This window comes from Pseudophryne corroboree, chromosome 12 (assembly GCF_028390025.1).
Source record: "Pseudophryne corroboree isolate aPseCor3 chromosome 12, aPseCor3.hap2, whole genome shotgun sequence".
Lineage (NCBI taxonomy): Eukaryota > Metazoa > Chordata > Amphibia > Anura > Myobatrachidae > Pseudophryne > Pseudophryne corroboree.
The window spans coordinates 9,757,573-9,775,602 of NC_086455.1; the positions used below are offsets into that span (position 1 = coordinate 9,757,573).

General features: G+C 48.2%; 1 protein-coding gene across 7 annotated transcripts in view; it reads right to left on the minus strand.

The window, feature by feature from the left end:
* Positions 1–1,864: 1,864 nt before the first annotated feature.
* The window catches only part of LOC134980219 (uncharacterized), a 48,617-nt gene continuing 32,451 nt past the window's right edge, over positions 1,865–18,030 (minus strand). For 3 of the 7 annotated variants that reach the window (XM_063946932.1, XM_063946936.1, XM_063946934.1), the window contains 4 exons: positions 14,571–14,873; positions 6,826–6,888; positions 6,640–6,702; positions 1,865–2,062 (listed from right to left, as the gene is read on the minus strand). In XM_063946932.1, the coding sequence (XP_063803002.1) occupies positions 1,923–2,062; positions 6,640–6,702; positions 6,826–6,888; positions 14,571–14,873 (569 nt within the window). In that variant the 3' untranslated portion in view covers positions 1,865–1,922. Of the gene's footprint in view, positions 2,063–6,638; positions 6,703–6,825; positions 6,906–14,570; positions 14,874–18,030 lie in introns of those variants that run through there. The other 4 variants (XM_063946937.1, XM_063946933.1, XR_010190356.1 and 1 more) reach the window with 4 other exon arrangements.

The following is an 18,030-nucleotide window of genomic DNA, read 5'->3' on the forward strand; positions in this document are numbered from 1 at the left end:
TTTTCTTGCAGATATCGAAACGATTGTCAGAGGAACTGAATACCACTCAGGGGCTTATTCTACGGACGAATCTCCCTCTAATTCATCTTAATCTGTAGATCTTTTATACTGCAGGGTTTTGAGGATGCGGGAAATGTTTTCCATACAGAACTAAATTGTAATTGCACCTATGTGTTTTTAACAAAAGAATGAATAATTATGAAATGTGGGATTTCCTGTTTTGTTTTATATATAGTTATGTGAACAAAAATTATATAACACAGTAATATACTGTGTATTTTATTCATTTCCAGTGCACTCTTTTTCATTTTCGTTTATATATATGAACTTTACAGGTCATTATATTTCTATACATTACTATTTAACTTCTACATTTCACCTAATAGTATATATTTCGATATAGTAAACACCAGGTGCACTGAGTGGGGGGGGGGTTGTGATAACCCAGGACTAGATATCATGCAGAGAGGCGTAGCCACGCCCCACTATGACAGATTTATTCCCCATAGAGCATACAAGGTGGCCACGCCTCCTGTGGACATGCCCCCTACCATTAAGAAATTGTGTGCTTTCCTGGGCTATGCTTTGCTGGATTACCATATTATTAGTCGGTTGGAGTATGTAAAAAGCTAATCGACCAAGATGCAAATAGAATTTTTTGTAAAAGTCAACACACATGGGCAGACTTCCCTTCCCAAACAGAGCAGGGAACACGTGTTATTTTTTTTATATGTAAATAAGTTTTCAGTACAATGTACTCTTGCTTTTAAATAGCAGTCACAGCATTTTAATGTTATTTGCATTAATGGGTGTGTCTTAGACACATTCAACCAATCAGAGGCAGGCCATGCTATGGCTTCCATTATAATTTCTCAGCATGTACCAAGATGGTTGTGTCTATGTTCCCTTCGTAATTAGGACCAGGAAGTGACAGCAGGATAGGGCAGTAGATAACTTCCGCCCTGACAGCACCTAAATGTTTTATCCGTTCTCCATTCGTTTGAGGTTATTTTGTTTTTTCTATGCACCATTGGACCCTCGCTGGCTCGCTTCGCTCGCCACAGTTTACTATTCCAAATAGTTTGTGACATGGACTTAGGGGCTTATGGGAAAGGTCCTCTCCACGAAGGGTAACTAGATGCTACCGTACCAGGTTTTGAGTACCAGTTAGCTAGAACTCACCAAAGTGATACATATGTGCCTGTTTGCATGCCATCTTGGGCATGTCACCCCCAATGCACCCACAACATGCCCTTACGGTATTTTGCCAACGTCTACCTGCCCCTCCAACCTGTGTCGCGGGTTCACTTGTCATAAGGGGTGTAGTACTGGTGACCAGCTGTCTCCTGACCGCCGGTCACCTTACCGACGCCGGGATCCCGGCAGCATACCGACGCCGGGATCCCGGCGGGGAGGGGCGAGTGCAGCGAGCCCCTTGCGGGCTTGCTGCGCTCGCCACGCTGCGGGCTCGGTGGCGACCTGCGGTCGCCACGGGTTCTGTTCCCACTCCATGGGTGTCGTGGACACCCACGAGTGGAAATAGTCCCTGTTGGTCGGCATGCCGACCATCGGGATTGTGAGCCGTCGGGCTCACGGAGGAGGTCATGTGACTGTCGGTCAGCTGACCGGCGTTCACATGAATACCACCCATCATAAGATAGTTGCAAGTCCAACTTGCCTGGGAAAAAAAGCGTGTCAAAAAGAGACATGAGCACAATAAAATGAAAAGAGCAATGTGTGGCACAAAATAAGCAAGAGACAAATTCTGATCTACACCCACTAGACAAGGATTCCTATAATGAGGGATCCAGGTCTCGGTAGAACTGGGTAAATACAGAGATGTCACTTAAAAAATACAGATATAGAAGTTTTACATGTTATTTCATATTTATTATCCCGGCCCTCCCAGTAATGTGGGAACTTCAGCCGCTGTCAGGGGAGCGGTTTATCCTGTCACTGATCACGTGATGAAGGAACGCACAGCAGGTGAGACAGAACACGCAGGCAGAGAACGTCAGCCGTATAATAATCATTCTTCTATAATCTTTCTTCTGGTTTCTTCCTGGAATCGAAGGAAATAATATAAAAAAAAGTTATGAAATGTCATATTTGAAAAAAATAAAAATTAACATAAAATAAATCAGGCTGCCTTTGGTGTACCCTAAAAATAATATTTTATAATTAATGGACCACATCTTGGTGCAGTTGTCTGCAAAATAACCTCATCTGCCTGTCCTAATACATGTACAGAATTTATGTTTTTAAAGGCATCTCCAGGTGGTTGGGTTGTACAAGTCAGAGGTCAGGATACAATTTAACTCAGATGATGGAACATCAGAGAATACCCCTGGAGAGGAAGATAGAACAGCAGACAGAAAATCAGGAGCAGAGTCGCAACAGCAGACAGACTCTCAGGCGAGGAGACAGAACAGCAGACAGAACCTCTGGAGAGGATTCAGAACAGCAAACAGAACCTCAGGAGAGGAGGGCAGAACAGCAGACAGAACCTCAGGAGAGGAGGGCAGAATAGCAGACAGAACCTCAGGAGAGGAGGGCAGAATAGCAGACAGAACCTCAGGAGAAGAGTCAGAGTAGCAGACAGAACCTCAGGAGAGGAGGGCAGAATAGCAGACAGAACCTCAGGAGAGGAGGGCAGAATAGCAGACTGAACCTCAGGAGAGGAGGGCAGAATAGCAGACTGAACCTCAGGAGAGGAGGGCAGAATAGCAGACAGAACCTCAGGAGAGGAGGGCAGAATAGCAGACAGAACCTCAGGAGAAGAGTCAGAGCAGCATACAGAACCTCAGGAGAGGAGGGCAGAATAGCAGACAGAACCTCAGGAGAGGAGGGCAGAATAGCAGACTGAACCTCAGGAGAGGAGGGCAGAATAGCAGACTGAACCTCAGGAGAGGAGGGCAGAATAGCAGACAAAACCTCAGGAGAGGAGGGCAAAACAGCAGACAGAACCTCAGGAGAGGAGTCAGCGCAGCAGACAGAACCTCACGACAGGGGGGCAGAACAGCAGACAGAACCTCAGGAGAGGAGTCAGAGCAGCAGACAGAACCTCAGGAGAGGAGGGCAGAACAGCAGACAGAACCTCAGGAGAGGAGTCAGAGCAGCAGACAGAACCTCAGGAGAGGAGGGCAGAATAGCAGACAGAACCTCAGGAGAGAAGGGCAAAACAGCAGACAGAACCTCAGGAGAGGAGGGCAGAATAGCAGACTGAACCTCAGGAGAGGAGGGCAGAATAGCAGACTGAACCTCAGGAGAGGAGGGCAGAATAGCAGACTGAACCTCAGGAGAGGAGGGCAGAATAGCAGACTGAACCTCAGGAGAGGAGGGCAGAATAGCAGACTGAACCTCAGGAGAGGAGGGCAGAATAGCAGACTGAACCTTAGGAGAGGAGTCAGAGCAGCAGACAGAACCTCTGGAGAGGAGTCAGAGCAGCAGACAGAACCTCTGGAGAGGAGTCAGAGCAGCAAACAGAACCTCAGGAGAGGAGGGCAGAATAGCAGACTGAACCTCAGGAGAGGAGGGCAAAACAGCAGACAGAACCTCAGGAGAGGAGGGCAGAATAGCAGACTGAACCTCAGGAGAGGAGGGCAGAACAGCAGACAGAACATCTGGAGAGGAGTCAGAGCAGCAGACAGAACCTCTGGAGAGGAGTCAGAGCAGCAGACAGAACCTCAGGAGAGGAGGGCAGAATAGCAGACTGAACCTCAGGAGAGGAGTCAGAACAGCAGACAGAACCTCTTCTGGAGAGGAGGAAAAAACAGTAGACAGAACCTACAGTACATACCCAGAGGCATATCTAGGGTAGGGCGAGTGGGGCACGTGCCCTGGGCGCCTTGGCAGGCCCAGGAGAGGGGGGCGCCGCCGGCGGGCAGGGCATCATGTCCCACTCGCCCCCGTCACGCCGAAAGCAGAAATGTGAGGGGAGTAGAGCGCACCGTCTCTCCCTCACCTCACCGCCGCTGAAAGCCATAGCAGCGCTGCTGTGCCCGGCCTCCGGCGGCGTCAGCCAATCAGAGCTTGCGGACCGGCTCCTGATTGGCTGCCGGTTCGCGAGCTCTGATTGGCTAGCGAACTGGTGCCACACAGCCGCCGGAGACCTGTCCGGGAGCGGTGAGAGGCGCTCTCCTCCCCTCACATAGAACACGCCGGTGACTCGGTAAGTGACCGGGGGGGGGGGGGGGGAGAGCACAGTGGGGCATGTAACTGGCATAGTGGGGCATGTATCTGGCACAGTGAGGCATTGTATCTAGCACAGTGAGGCATTGTATCTGGCACAGTGAGGCATTGTATCTGGCACTGCGGGACAATGTAACTGGCACTGTGGGTCATGTATCTGGCACTGTGGGGCATTGTATCTGGCATTGTGGGTCAATGTAACTGGCACTGTGGGGCATGTATCCGGCACTGTGGGGAATTGTATCTGGCACTGGGGGGCAATGCAATTGGCACTGTGGGGCAGGTATCCGGCACTGTGGGGTAATGTAACTGGCACTGTGGGGCATGTATCCGGCACTGTGGGGCATTGTAGCTGGCACTGTGGGGCAATGTAACTGGCACTGTAGGGCATGTATCTGGCACTGTGGGGCAATGTAACTGGCACTGTGGGGCAATGTATCTGGTACTGTGGGGCATTGTATCTGGCACTGGGGGGCATTGTATCTGGCACTGGGGGGCAATGCAATTGGCACTGTGGGGCAATGTAACTGGCACTGTGGGGCATTGTATCTGGCACTGGGGGGCAATGTAACTGGCACTGTGGGCCATTTTCAGTGGCCACACCCCTTCTGGTGTGTGGCCACACCTCCTCTGGTGTGTGGCCACGCCCATTTTTTCGACGCACGCGCATGTTTCTTTTGCTATGTTTTTGGTTTGCTTTGGGGGGAGGGGGGCGCCATTTTACATTTTGCCCTTGGCTCCAAAAACCCTAGTTACGCCTCTGTACATACCTCACATCATGTAACAAATTTTTCTGCTTTTTATAACATGAACAATGGCAGCTTTTCCTATTTAAATACATCTACATTAATAGTCAATTGGAGGGTGTCCCAGGGGCATTTGTCAAATGTGTTAAAATAAGGATTACTCCCTGCTATCACTTACTCTGGAGGTATGAAATAAAAGATTATGGGGATAATTCAGACCCGATCGTTAGGGTGCATTTTTTGCATCCCTGCGATCAGGTAATCGCCGCCTACAGGGGAGCGGGAATTCGCAGTGGAGGGGTTCGATCGCATGTGCAGGAGAGACTGCACAAACTAATTTTGTGCCGTCCCTGCACAGCCCAGGACTTACTCTTCCAGTGCGATGATCAGGGCCGGAGCGGACGTCAGAAACCCTCCCTCCAAACGCCTGGTCCCTCTTGCGTTTTTCCGGACACTCCTCAAAAACGGTCAGTTGCCACCCACAGACGCCCTCATCCTGTTAATCACCTTGCGTTAGCCGGTGCGATGGGAGTTTTAGCACCATCCCCTTGCTTCCCGGCACTCCCCGTCGCTGTTCACCGGCGCGTTTGTGCATTGCGCTGCATGTGCAGTTCAGACCTAATCACCGGCTGTGCGAAAACGCACAGCAGCGATCAGGTCTAAATTACCCCCTATATTTTGTCCATTGAAACCTACATTAACATGACATGATTGTAACTGAACAGCAGTGACACACCCGTCGTGCATTGAGATCACGTCACCATGGTCATCACCTCATGAAGCATCGAGACCACTCGGGAAGTGAGCGGCATCCGGGAAGCTGACCTGCTCTTCCCAGAGTTCAGCAGAGCCATCTGAAATATGGGAACCTCCCCGGTATTGCAGGAAAGCAGGCATGACCAATTATCATCACCTGTCCACCATTTACAGCTAGGAAGCCATTAACAAACACAGCTGTGCTGCCGCACAACATGGAAAACATGCACTGTTAGGCCTCCCTGAAGACAGGACACAGTAGCAAAATGGGCAAAAAAACAATTGCCCCCAACCCCTTCCCAAATGTTGCATAGAGGAGATCTCTGCATGTATGTGTATCTGAAAACTCCTTTCACAGTATTAGTTACCACATCCAACATTGGGGGTCATTCCGACTTGATCGCTCGCTAGCAACTTTTTGCAGCGCTGCAATCAGGTTAATTGTCGGCAAAACTGCACCTGCGTATGCACAACAATGCGCACGTGCGTCGTACGGGTACAAAGCGGATCAATGCTGGGCGATGGATTTAACGAAGAATCCATTCGCACAGCCGATCCCAAGGTGATTGACAGGAAGAGGGCGTTTGTGGGTGTCAACTGACCATTTTCTGGGAGTGTTTGGAAAAACGCAGGCGTGTCCAAGCGTTTGCAGGGTGGGTGTCTGACGTCAATTCCGGGACCAAAAAGACTGAAGTGATCGCAGCGGCTGAGTAAGTCCTGGGCTACTCAAAAACTGCAAAAACATTTTTTGTGCCGCTCGGCTGCAAAAGCGTTCGCACACTTGCAAAGCGAAAATACCCTCCCCTGTGGGCGGCGACTATCTGATCGCAACGCTGCAAAAAGTTGCTAGTGAGCGATTAACTCGGAATGACCCCCATGATACAGTACTGAATTGCTGATGTTCTGTAACTGATTTATAAATGCAACATTACTTTCTTACACTCACCGGCTCCAATTCCAGTGGGGACCAGACTCATGGTAGGTGGGGGGCTTGATCTTCTAGTGGATTCTGCAGGTTGTTTTACTATTATTATTATTATCATCATCATCATTAGTAGTAATAGTAGTAGTATTTTTTAAAGAAAAATATAGTATGTAAAAAATGATGATTATTTTGTAAGGTTGCACTCACCAGTGTGAGTACCAGCGGTGGTCTGACTGGTGGAAGGCCGGGGGCTGGTCCTCCTTGGCGGCTCTGTGGATTATTGCACACTAATTTGTTTGTAAATAACATATTCATTGAACATGCACGCTTTACATTTCTGTGTCTTAAAGTGCGAGCGGTGCACTTCTACTGTATGTTGTGTTGTTGGTATAGCTTTTGCGTTTCTGTTTTTTTCAATTTAATGCAGGTAGCCGATACTTGGGGCCAGATTCAAATGCGTATTCCCCCCTCCCAGCAGCGATCGCGCCCGCCGGGGGTATTCTAATGTTACTGCCAACAGGCGCAAAAAAAGATAATTTCAGCTCGCTACCCCCGAAAAGGCACATGCCTATAGACAAGGGGCGTAGCTTTGTGGGAGTGCCGCGATTGTGAGCCACGCCCCTGTATTTCGGCATTGAGGGGGCATGCCCAGCGCTCTGTGACCTGCTGGCATGCCCCCTCTCCCTCTGTCTTCTGTGAATAGATGCTGTGCGCATGTCTCTCAACTGCCCCCCACCACGGGACACTATGGCCCACAGGTGGGACAGCGAGACAGTCCCAAATCAACAGGGGCTGTCCCATGAAAATTGGGACAGTTCGGAGGTATGCTACATAGTTATATTATATTTTTATATATATATATATATATATATATATATATATTCCCTCCAGCCATTCTGTGGGGCATCACACCCACAGATCCCACACCCGCAGCACCAAAAATACCCCCCCACCCCTCATGGTAGCCCCTCACCTATTTGTAGAGCGCAGCAGAGCATAGGAAACTGGGGGACTGATCATCAGTCCCCTCTGCTGCAGCTGATCCTCTGCACACGCAGTAATCAGCATCATTGTGCTGTCCCCCTCCTCACACATTAACGGGTCTGTTCATGAAGCAATGAAAAATAAGAATTTACTTACCGATAATTCTATTTCTCGGAGTCCGTAGTGGATGCTGGGGTTCCTGAAAGGACCATGGGGAATAGCGGCTCCGCAGGAGACAGGGCACAAAAGTAAAGCTTTTACAGGTCAGGTGGTGTGTACTGGCTCCTCCCCCCATGACCCTCCTCCAGACTCCAGTTAGGTACTGTGCCCGGACGAGCGTACACAATAAGGGAGGATTTTGAATCCCGGGTAAGACTCATACCAGCCACACCAATCACACCGTACAACTTGTGATCTAAACCCAGTTAACAGTATGATAACAGAGGAGCCTCTGAAAGATGGCTTCCTAAACAATAACCCGAATTAGTTAACAATAACTATGTACAAGTATTGCAGATAATCCGCACTTGGGATGGGCGCCCAGCATCCACTACGGACTCCGAGAAATAGAATTATCGGTAAGTAAATTCTTATTTTCTCTATCGTCCTAAGTGGATGCTGGGGTTCCTGAAAGGACCATGGGGATTATACCAAAGCTCCCAAACGGGCGGGAGAGTGCGGATGACTCTGCAGCACCGAATGAGAGAACTCCAGGTCCTCCTTTGCCAGGGTATCAAATTTGTAAAAATTTACAAACGTGTTCTCCCCTGACCACGTAGCTGCTCGGCAGAGTTGTAATGCCGAGACCCCTCGGGCAGCCGCCCAAGATGAGCCCACCTTCCTTCCGGAATGGGCCTTAACAGATTTAGGCTGTGGCAGGCCTGCCACAGAATGTACAAGTTGAATTTTGTTACAAATCCAACGAGCAATCGACTGCTTAGAAGCAGGTGCACCCAACTTGTTGGGTGCATACAGTATAAACAGCGAGTCAGATTTTCTGACTCCAGCCGTCCTTTAAATGTATATTTTTAAGGCTCTGACAACGTCCAACAACTTGGGAGTCCTTCAAGTCGTCTGTAGCCGCAGGCACTACAATAGGCTGGTTCAGGTGAAACGCTGATACCACCTTAGGGAGAAAATGCGGACGCGTCCGCAGCTCTGCCCTATGTCGAATGGAAAATTAAATAAGGGCTTTTATAAAACAAAGCCGCCAGTTCAGATACTCTCCCGGCCGAAGCCAGGGCCAGTAACATAGTCACTTTCCATGTGAGATATTTCAAATCCACATTCTTTAGTGGTTCAAACCAATTGGATTTGAGGAAATCTAAAACTACATTTAGATCCCACGGTGCCACCTTAGGCACCACAGGAGGCTGTATATGCAGTACTCCTTTGATAAAAATCTGGACCTCAGGGACTGAGGCCAATTCTTTTTGGAAGAATATTGATAGGGCCGAAATTTGAACCTTAATAGATCCCAATTTGAGACCCATAGACAATCCTGATTGCAGGAAATGTAGGAAAACGACCCAGTTGAAATTCCTCCATCGGAGCACTCCGCTGCTCGCACCACGCAACATATTTTCGCCAAATACGGCGATAATGCTTCGCGGTGACTTCCTTCCTTGCCTTTATCAAGGTAGGAATGACTTCTTCTGGAATGCCTTTTCCTTTTAGGATCTGGCATTCAAACGCCATGCCGTCAAACGCAGCCGCGGTAAGTCTTGAAAAAGACAAGGACCCTGCTGAAGCAGGTCCCTTCTCAGAAGTAGAGGCCACGGATCGTCCGTGACCATCTCTTGAAGTTCCGGGTACCAAGTCCTTCTTGGCCAATCCGGAGCCACTAGTCTTACTCCTCTTTGCCGTATAATCCTCAATACCTTTGGTATGAGAGGCAGAGGAGGAAACACATATACGGACTGGTACACCCAAGGTGTTACCAACGCGTCCACAGCTATTGCCTGCGGATCTCTTGACCTGGCGCAATAACTGTCCAGTGTCTTGTTGAGGCGAGACGCCATCATGTCCACCATTGGTTTTACCCGACGGTTTAATAGCATGTGGAAAACTTCTGGATGAAGTACCCACTCTCCCGGGTGAAGGTCGTGTCTGCTGAGGAAGTCTGCTTCCCAGTTGTCCACGCCCGGGATGAATACTGCTGACAGTGCTATCACGTGATTCTCCGCCCAGCGAAGGATCCTGGCAGCTTCTGCCATTCTGTTTCTTGTGCCGCCCTGTCTGTTTACATGGGCGACTGCCGTGATGTTGTCCGACTGGATCAACACCGGTCTTCCTTGAAGCAGAGGTTCCGCCTGGCTTAGAGCATTGTAGATTGCTCTTAGTTCCAGAATGCTTATGTGAAGAGACTTTTTCAGGCTCGACCACACTCCCTGGAAATTTCTTCCCTGTGTGACTGCTCCCCAGCCTCTCAGGCTGGCATCCGTGGTCACCAGGATCCAATCCTGCATGCCGAATCTGCGGCCCTCCAATAGATGAGCCTCCTGCAACCACCACAGAAGGGATACCCTTGTCCTCGGCGACAGGGTTATCCGCAGGTGCATCTGAAGATGCGACCCTGACCATTTGTCCAACAGATCCCTTTGCATGGAATCTGCCGAAAGGGATTGCTTCGTAAGAAGCTACCATTTTTTCCCAGGACTCTTGTGCATTGATGTACAGACACCTTTCCTGGTTTTAGGAGGTTCCTGACCAGGTCAGATAACTCCTTGGCTTTTTCTTCGGGAAGAAAAACCTTTTTCTGAACTGTGTCCAGAATCATCCCCAGGAACAGCAGACGAGTTGTCGGCATTAATTTGGATTTTGGAATATTCAGAATCCATCCGTGCTGCTTTAGCACCTCTTGAGATAGTGCTAAACCCATCTCTAGCTGTTCTCTGGACCTTGTCCTTATTAGGAGATCGTCCAAATATGGGATAATTAATACGCCTTTTCTTCGAAGAAGAAATATTATCTCGGCCATTACCTTTGTAAAGACCCGAGGTGCCGTGGACAAACCAAACGGCAGCGTCTGAAACTGATAGTGACAGTTTTGTACAACGAACCTGAGGTACCCCTGGTGTGAGGGGTAATTGGAACGTGGAGATACGCATCCTTGATGTCCAAGGATACCATAAAGTCCCCTTCTTCCAGGTTCGCTATCACTGCTCTGAGTGACTCCATCTTGAACTTGAACTTCTTTATGTACAGGTTCAAGGACTTCAGATTTAGAATAGGCCTTACCGAGCCATCCGGCTTCGGTACCACAAAAAGAGTGGAATAATACCCCTTCCCTTGTTGTAGAAGAGGTACCTTGACTATCACCTGCTGAGAATACAGCTTGTGAATGGCTTCCAAAACCGTCTCCCTTTCTGAGGGGGACGTTGGTAAAGCCGACTTCAGGAAACGGCGAGGTGGCTCTGTCTCTAATTTCAACCTGTACCCCTGAGATATTATCTGCAGGATCCAGGGATTTACCTGCGAGTGAGCCCACTGCGCGCTGTAATTTTTGAGACGACCGCCTACCGCCCCCAAGTCCGCTTGCGAAGCCCCAGCGTCATGCTGAGGCTTTTGTAGAAGCCGGGGAGGGCTTCTGTTCCTGGGAAGGAGCTGCCTGTTGCTGTCTCTTCCCTCGTCCTCTGCCTCGTGGCAGATATGAATAGCCCTTTGCTCTCTTATTTTTAAAGGAACGAAAAGGCTGCGGTTGAAAAGTCGGTGCCTTTTTCTGTTGGGGAGTGACTTGAGGTAGAAAGGTGGATTTCCCGGCCGTAGCCGTGGCCACCAAATCCGATAGACCGACCCCAAATAACTCCTCTACGCATCGCCTGTCCACTGTCGTGTCCATAAAGCTCTTCTGGCCGAAATGGACATAGCACTTACCCGTGATGCCAGTGTGCAGATATCTCTCTGTGCATCACGCATATAAAGAAATGCATCCTTTATTTGTTCTAACGACAGTAAAATATTGTCCCCGTCCAGGGTATCAATATTTTTGATCAGGGACTCTGACCAAACTACCCCAGCACTGCACATCCAGGCAGTCGCAATAGCTGGTCGTAGTATAACACCTGCATGTGTGTATATACCTTTTTGGATATTTTCCATCCTCCTATCTGATGGATCTTTAAGTGCGGCCGTCTCAGGAGAGGGTAACGCCACTTGTTTTGATAAGCGTGTTAGCGCTTTGTCCACCCTAGGAGGTGTTTCCCAGCGCTCCCTAACCTCTGGCGGGAAAGGGTATAAAGCCAATAACTTCTTTGAAATTAGCAGTTTTTTATCGGGGCACCCCACGCTTCATCACACACGTCATTTAATTCTTCTGATTCGGTAAAAACTACTGGTAGTTTTTTCACACCCCACATAATACCCTGTTTAGTGGTACCTGTAGTATCAGCTAAATGTAACATCTCCTTTATTGCCAAAATCATATAACGTGTGGCCCTACTGGAAAATACGGTTGATTCGTCACCTTCACCACCGGAATCAGTGCCTGTGTCTGGGTCTGTGTCGACCGACTGAGGCAAGGGGCGTTTTACAGCCCCTGACGGTGTTTGAGGCGCCTGGACAGGCACTAATTGAGTGTCCGGCCGCCTCATGTCGGCAAACGACTGCTTAAGCGAGTTGACGCTATCCCGTAATTCCACAAATAAAGGCATCCATTCTGGTGTCGACCCCCTAGGAGGTGACATCCTCATATTTGGCAATTGCTCCGCCTCCACACCAATAACGTCCTCATACATGTCGACACACACGTACCGACACACAGCAGACACACAGGGAATGCTCTATACGAAGACAGGACCCACTAGCCCTTTGGGGAGACAGAGGGAGAGTCTGCCAGCACACACCAAAAAGCGCTATATATGACAGGGATAGCCTTATGATTAAGTGCTCCCTTATAGCTGCTTTTATATTGATATATTGCCATTTATTTTGCCCCCCCTCTCTGTTATACCCTGTTTCTGTAGTGCAGTGCAGGGGAGAGACCTGGGAGCCTTCCTGACCAGCGGAGCTGTGACAGAAAATGGCGCCGTGTGCTGAGGAGATAGGCCCCGCCCCTTTTCCGGCGGGCTCGTCTCCCGCTATTTAGTACATTTAGGCAGGGGTAAATATCTCCATATAGCCTCTGGGGCTATATGTGAGGTATTTTTAGCCTTTTTAAAGGTTTTCATTTGCCTCCCAGGGCGCCCCCCTCCCAGCGCCCTGCACCCTCAGTGACTGCCGTGTGAAGTGTGCTGAGAGGAAAATGGCGCACAGCTGCAGTGCTGTGCGCTACCTTAAGAAGACTGCAGGAGTCTTCAGCCGCCGATTCTGGACCTCTTCTTGCTTCAGCATCTGTGAGGGGGCCGGCGGCGTGGCTCCGGTGACCATCCAGGCTGTACCTGTGATCGTCCCTCTGGAGCTTCATGTCCAGTAGCCAAGAAGCCAATCCATCCTGCACGCAGGTGAGTTCACTTCTTCTCCCCTCTGTCCCTCGTTGCAGTGATCCTGTTGCCAGCAGGAATCACTGTAAAATAAAAAACCTAAGCTAAACTCTCTAAGCAGCTCTTTATGAGAGCCACCTAGAATTGCACCCTTCTCGGCCGGGCACAAAAATCTAACTGGAGTCTGGAGGAGGGTCATGGGGGGAGGAGCCAGTACACACCACCTGACCTGTAAAAGCTTTACTTTTGTGCCCTGTCTCCTGCGGAGCCGCTATTCCCCATGGTCCTTTCAGGAACCCCAGCATCCACTTAGGACGATAGAGAAATAGTGGAGAAGTTGCCCATAGCAACCAATCAGCACTGACGTAGCATTTATAATTTGCATACTATACAGTTGTATGGAGCAGCTGATTGGTTGCCATGGGCAACTTCTCCACAGGCTCAGTTCTCCACTCTTTTCATTGCTTCATGAATAAACCCCTTAGTTCTGGTGCATTCACCCTTGAATGCCATTCTTAAGGTATTCTGGGGGGCGATTTCTGGAGTGGTGTCGGCGGTCAGAGCGCCACATCACTCCCAGGAGGCCGTTGCAGCAGGAGGAAGTCCGTTCTGAAATTGTGCAGTACATATTTCCATACAGAGGGGAACACAGCGGGGCAGCACAATCGTATATGACACGTCCAAGCCAGGTAACAGACTCCTGGCTGCGGTGGTATCACATAGGATTATGCCAGGAAAGTGGTTAAGGGCCCCAGAGCATTTTCTGAATCACAGACACTTGATGTGACAGCTGATCAGTCCACTCCTCTGGACTGCCCATACATGCCGACTTCCTGGCAGCCCCCTGCCAGGTGGGCGGTGTGTGATGGGCAGTGCAGTGGCGTGACGCAGCAAAATGGGTGGTGCTAGCACCTTGCCCCGTGTCTGCATCATCTAGGCTCCGCCCTCCACTATACGAAGCCATGATTCCTGGGCTTGTAAAAGGGGTTGGACAGAGCATTGGTTACGTGATTTGGTGCAGTTCACATCAACGAGCCAACCAGACCACCTACTTCACTTTGGGAAGGGAGAGAGTGCGGCCAGTGGAGCACAGATCCTGGGATTCATCCCTAATCCTCATAGTCTGGGAGAGTCACCCCATATTCTGGAGTCTAACGAACTTTGCGGGACAGTAGGCAAGTATGTGGCTGCCTGATTCCCCAATATAAATTCCTAGTCGGGACGATGGCAGACAGCAGCACCTAATTCTCATCATGGGGCAGATGTACTAAACCTTGGAGAGTGATAACGTGGAGAGAGATAAACTACCAACCAATCAGCTCCTGTCATTTTTCAAACATGGCCTGTAACCTGGCAGTTAGGAGCTTACCGGCTAGTACTTTATCTCTCTACTCTTTATCACTCTCCAAGGATTGATGCATCTCCCCCAGATAGCCACTGCTATATTACTGATGAGCATCACAAGATTTCCCATTATTAAGATATATGAAAGATTTGATAAGGAAATGGATGAATACACTGTAAGAAGACTGAGTGACAATAACTTACCATATACTCTGAGATCATATATCTGTGTACACTGTCCTGATAGCTGTCTCCGGATATTAGCGGTATAGATCCTCTGGTCCTCTCTGGACAGATTAGCTATTATTAATGATCCATTGGATGTGACGCTCAGTCGTCCATTATGAACCACAACAGGTTTACCCCACTTTGTTTTAACAATGAGTCTCATATCAGCCACCCAGGAGATGTCTCTGATCCCAGTCTCACCCACAGGTAGCGTCACATCTCCTCCCTCTAAGCCGGACACTTCTATTCTCTCCCCGCAGGACGTTTCACCTAATACACCTGAAAGAGAATTAATACAATAACATCCGTGGTTCCCTCCAGCGTCATTCTTCCAGACAAATATTCTCACATAACAGCAACATTTAAGTCTTTAAACATATACCGGGGGTAATTCAGACCTCATCGCTAGGCTGCGTTTTCTCACAGCCTGCGATTAGGTCTAAACTGCGCATGCGTATGCACCGCAATGCACAGGCGCTTTGCACGGGTACAAAGCGGATCGCCGCTCATCGATGGGTTTGAGCGAAGGATACATTTGCATGGGCGTTCGCAAGGCGGCCGACAGGAAGAAGGCGTTTGTGGGTGGCAACTGACCATTTCAGGGAGTGTCTGGAAAAACAAGGCGTTCCCAAGCGTTTGCAGGGCGGGTGTCTGACGTCAATTCCAGGACTGGACAGGCTGAAGTGATCGCAGCGGCTGAGTAAGTTCTGGGCTACTCAGAGATTGCACAAAATCTGTTTGTACAGCTCGGCTGCACATGCGATCACACACTTGCACAGCTAAAACACACACCCCTGTAGGCGGCGACTGATCGCAGCAATGCAAAAATCGCCTGCAAGTGATTAGGTCTGAATTAGGCTCACAGTTAACAGAAGCGTCATCTAACAGGCAGACCAACAATTGGCCATTTTATCTCCTAATTACTGGCCTGCAATTATTTTTTGAACCAGTGGTGTAAAGCTGGGATACTGGTGCAGTAGAGTACAACATTAAAAGCTTAAGGGGTATATTCAATTGGTGTCGAATCCCTTGTCTTGTCGGAAAATGGGGATTTTTTAACAAAAAAAACCCTGTCGAATTGCATTCAACAATTCAATACGCCAGTTTTCGGAAAAAAAACATGTTGGATCCGTTTTTTTTAACTTTTGATGTTTCGATAGTCGAGTGTCTGTAATGTTAAAAACCTGACAAAAGTATATTCAATTGAAGTTTGTCGAATCGGTATCAGTGGTATTTGGTGTGACTTTTTACGTTTTACATTGCGACAAGTTTTTCTGTCGTGAGCTGACAAGAAATTTTAAATACTTTCATTTTTTTAAAGCTTTTTTTATTTCTACTATCTATATTTAAAAAAATTATATAATTGTTTTTTGTATTTATGAGCCACATTATTATATTTAGATTTTTTTTTCCGAATATTTTTTACTTTACTGGACTGAGGGAAGGAATGTACCCATGATTCCACATTTTTACCCAGGTTACACTTCACCAAAGCCACTCCTATGCTTGAGACTTCAGGGAGAAGAGCGGCCATTACACAGTCAGCTATCTTATGGAATCGTTTTTTTAGGGCAATCTGCGTTTTTTGTATGTATGTATGTATATATATATATATATATATATATATATATATATATATATATATCACATTTTTTTTACACTGACTACAATAATGGAGCCTTTTTCTGACCAGATTGTGATGTTCATGAGGTCGAATCCCTGCCGCCCACAATCCGAGCATTGGTCACTTTTCCGACAGGAGGCGCGTCGAATCCATTTCAAATTGAATATTTCGAATTCAGTGACCGGGAAGAAGGGATTCGACAGTCGAATGGTGTTGAATCGGACCACTGTCGAATCCACTGCGGGATTCGACACCAATTGAATATACCCCTAAGTATGCTAAATTTTGGGGGGAAAAAAAGTAAAAAAGAAAGTATGTATACTCGTATATATTAAGGAGGTCTTTAAAAATAAATGTCCAAAGATCTAAAGTCTGACCCCCTGGATGTGATGTATATATGGTAGTAATACCCTATGTAAAGTTTCATAAGGGTTGCAAAGGTTTTAGTGGTGTTACATGGAGATTGATATTTTAGCTGGCTTGTTGGTGAACAACTTGAAGTAATGACAGGAAAAAAGCTGCCGTCTAATGGTGATGTTCTTCGACGTTTATTCTTTCTCATCAGGACAAAGGACAACACAGTCAAGGAAGCCTCACTAATTGTCCTGGATGGGTTGAACTTGAAACCTTTCTGGGAGAAAGCCAGAATTCCTATTTTAGCAGACTACAATGCAGTCTCGAAGATTGAGAAGTCATACAATGCAAATAGTGTTCTTCTGAAAGGCAGATCACACAGATCCTATCCACAGATCCGCAAGGAAAATGTTTTTAAGGAGAAGTTGGGGGTGATTCCGAGTTGTTCGCTTGCTAGCTGCTTTTAGCAGCATTGCACACGCTAGGCCGCCACCGTCTGGGAGTGTATCTTAGCTTAGCAGAATTGCAAACGAAAGATTAGCAGAATTGCGAATAGAAATTTCTTAGCAGTTTCTGAGTAGCTCCACACTTACTCAGCCATTGCGAGCAGCTCAGCCCGTTTTGTTCCTAGTTTGACGTCACAAACACACCCAGCGTTCGCCCAGGAACTCCCCCGTTTCTCCAGCCACTCCTGCGTTTTGCAACTCGAACGCCTGCGTTTTTCCGCACACTCCCATAAAACGGCCAGTTTCCGCCCAGAAACACCCACTTCCAGTCAATCACATTACGATCAGCACAGCGATGAAAAAGCTTTGTTATGCCGTGAGTAAAATACCTAACGTTTGTGTAAAATAACTAAGCGCATGCGCTCTGCGAACCTTGCGCATGTGCAGTAAGTGACTAATCGCAGTATAGTGAAAATCGTCAACGAGCGAACAACTCGGAATCACCCCCCATTACAAGATCTTTTTGACCTTGGTCATGTCAGTGCCCTTCAGATAATGACCATAGAAAAGGACATGTCACTCTTGCTAGCCAGCGAGAAAAAGGTAGACGAGGATACATGAGTGGTATAGACAAAGAACCGGCACAGAAAAAGAATGGAAACAGAGGACGTTAGCAGCAAACGAAAACCTGAGAGAAAAAGATCAGCAAGACCGAAAGAAATCGTTCACCACAGCAGAGGTGTAGCTCTTATGCAGACATCCAACAACATTTTAGCAAGGAATGAAGACCAAGAGCAGTATATTCTGCAGGTTGTGGAGGAACATAGGGGGTAATTCAGACCTGATCGCTGCTGTGCGTTTTCGCACAACGGGCGATCAGATATGAACTGAGCATACGTATGCATCGCAATGCACAGGCGCAATGGACCGCAGCATCGGCGCCTAATGACAGGATGGTGTGAAAAAGCAATCGCACGGGCGATCCCGGGGTGATTGACAGGAAGACGCTGTT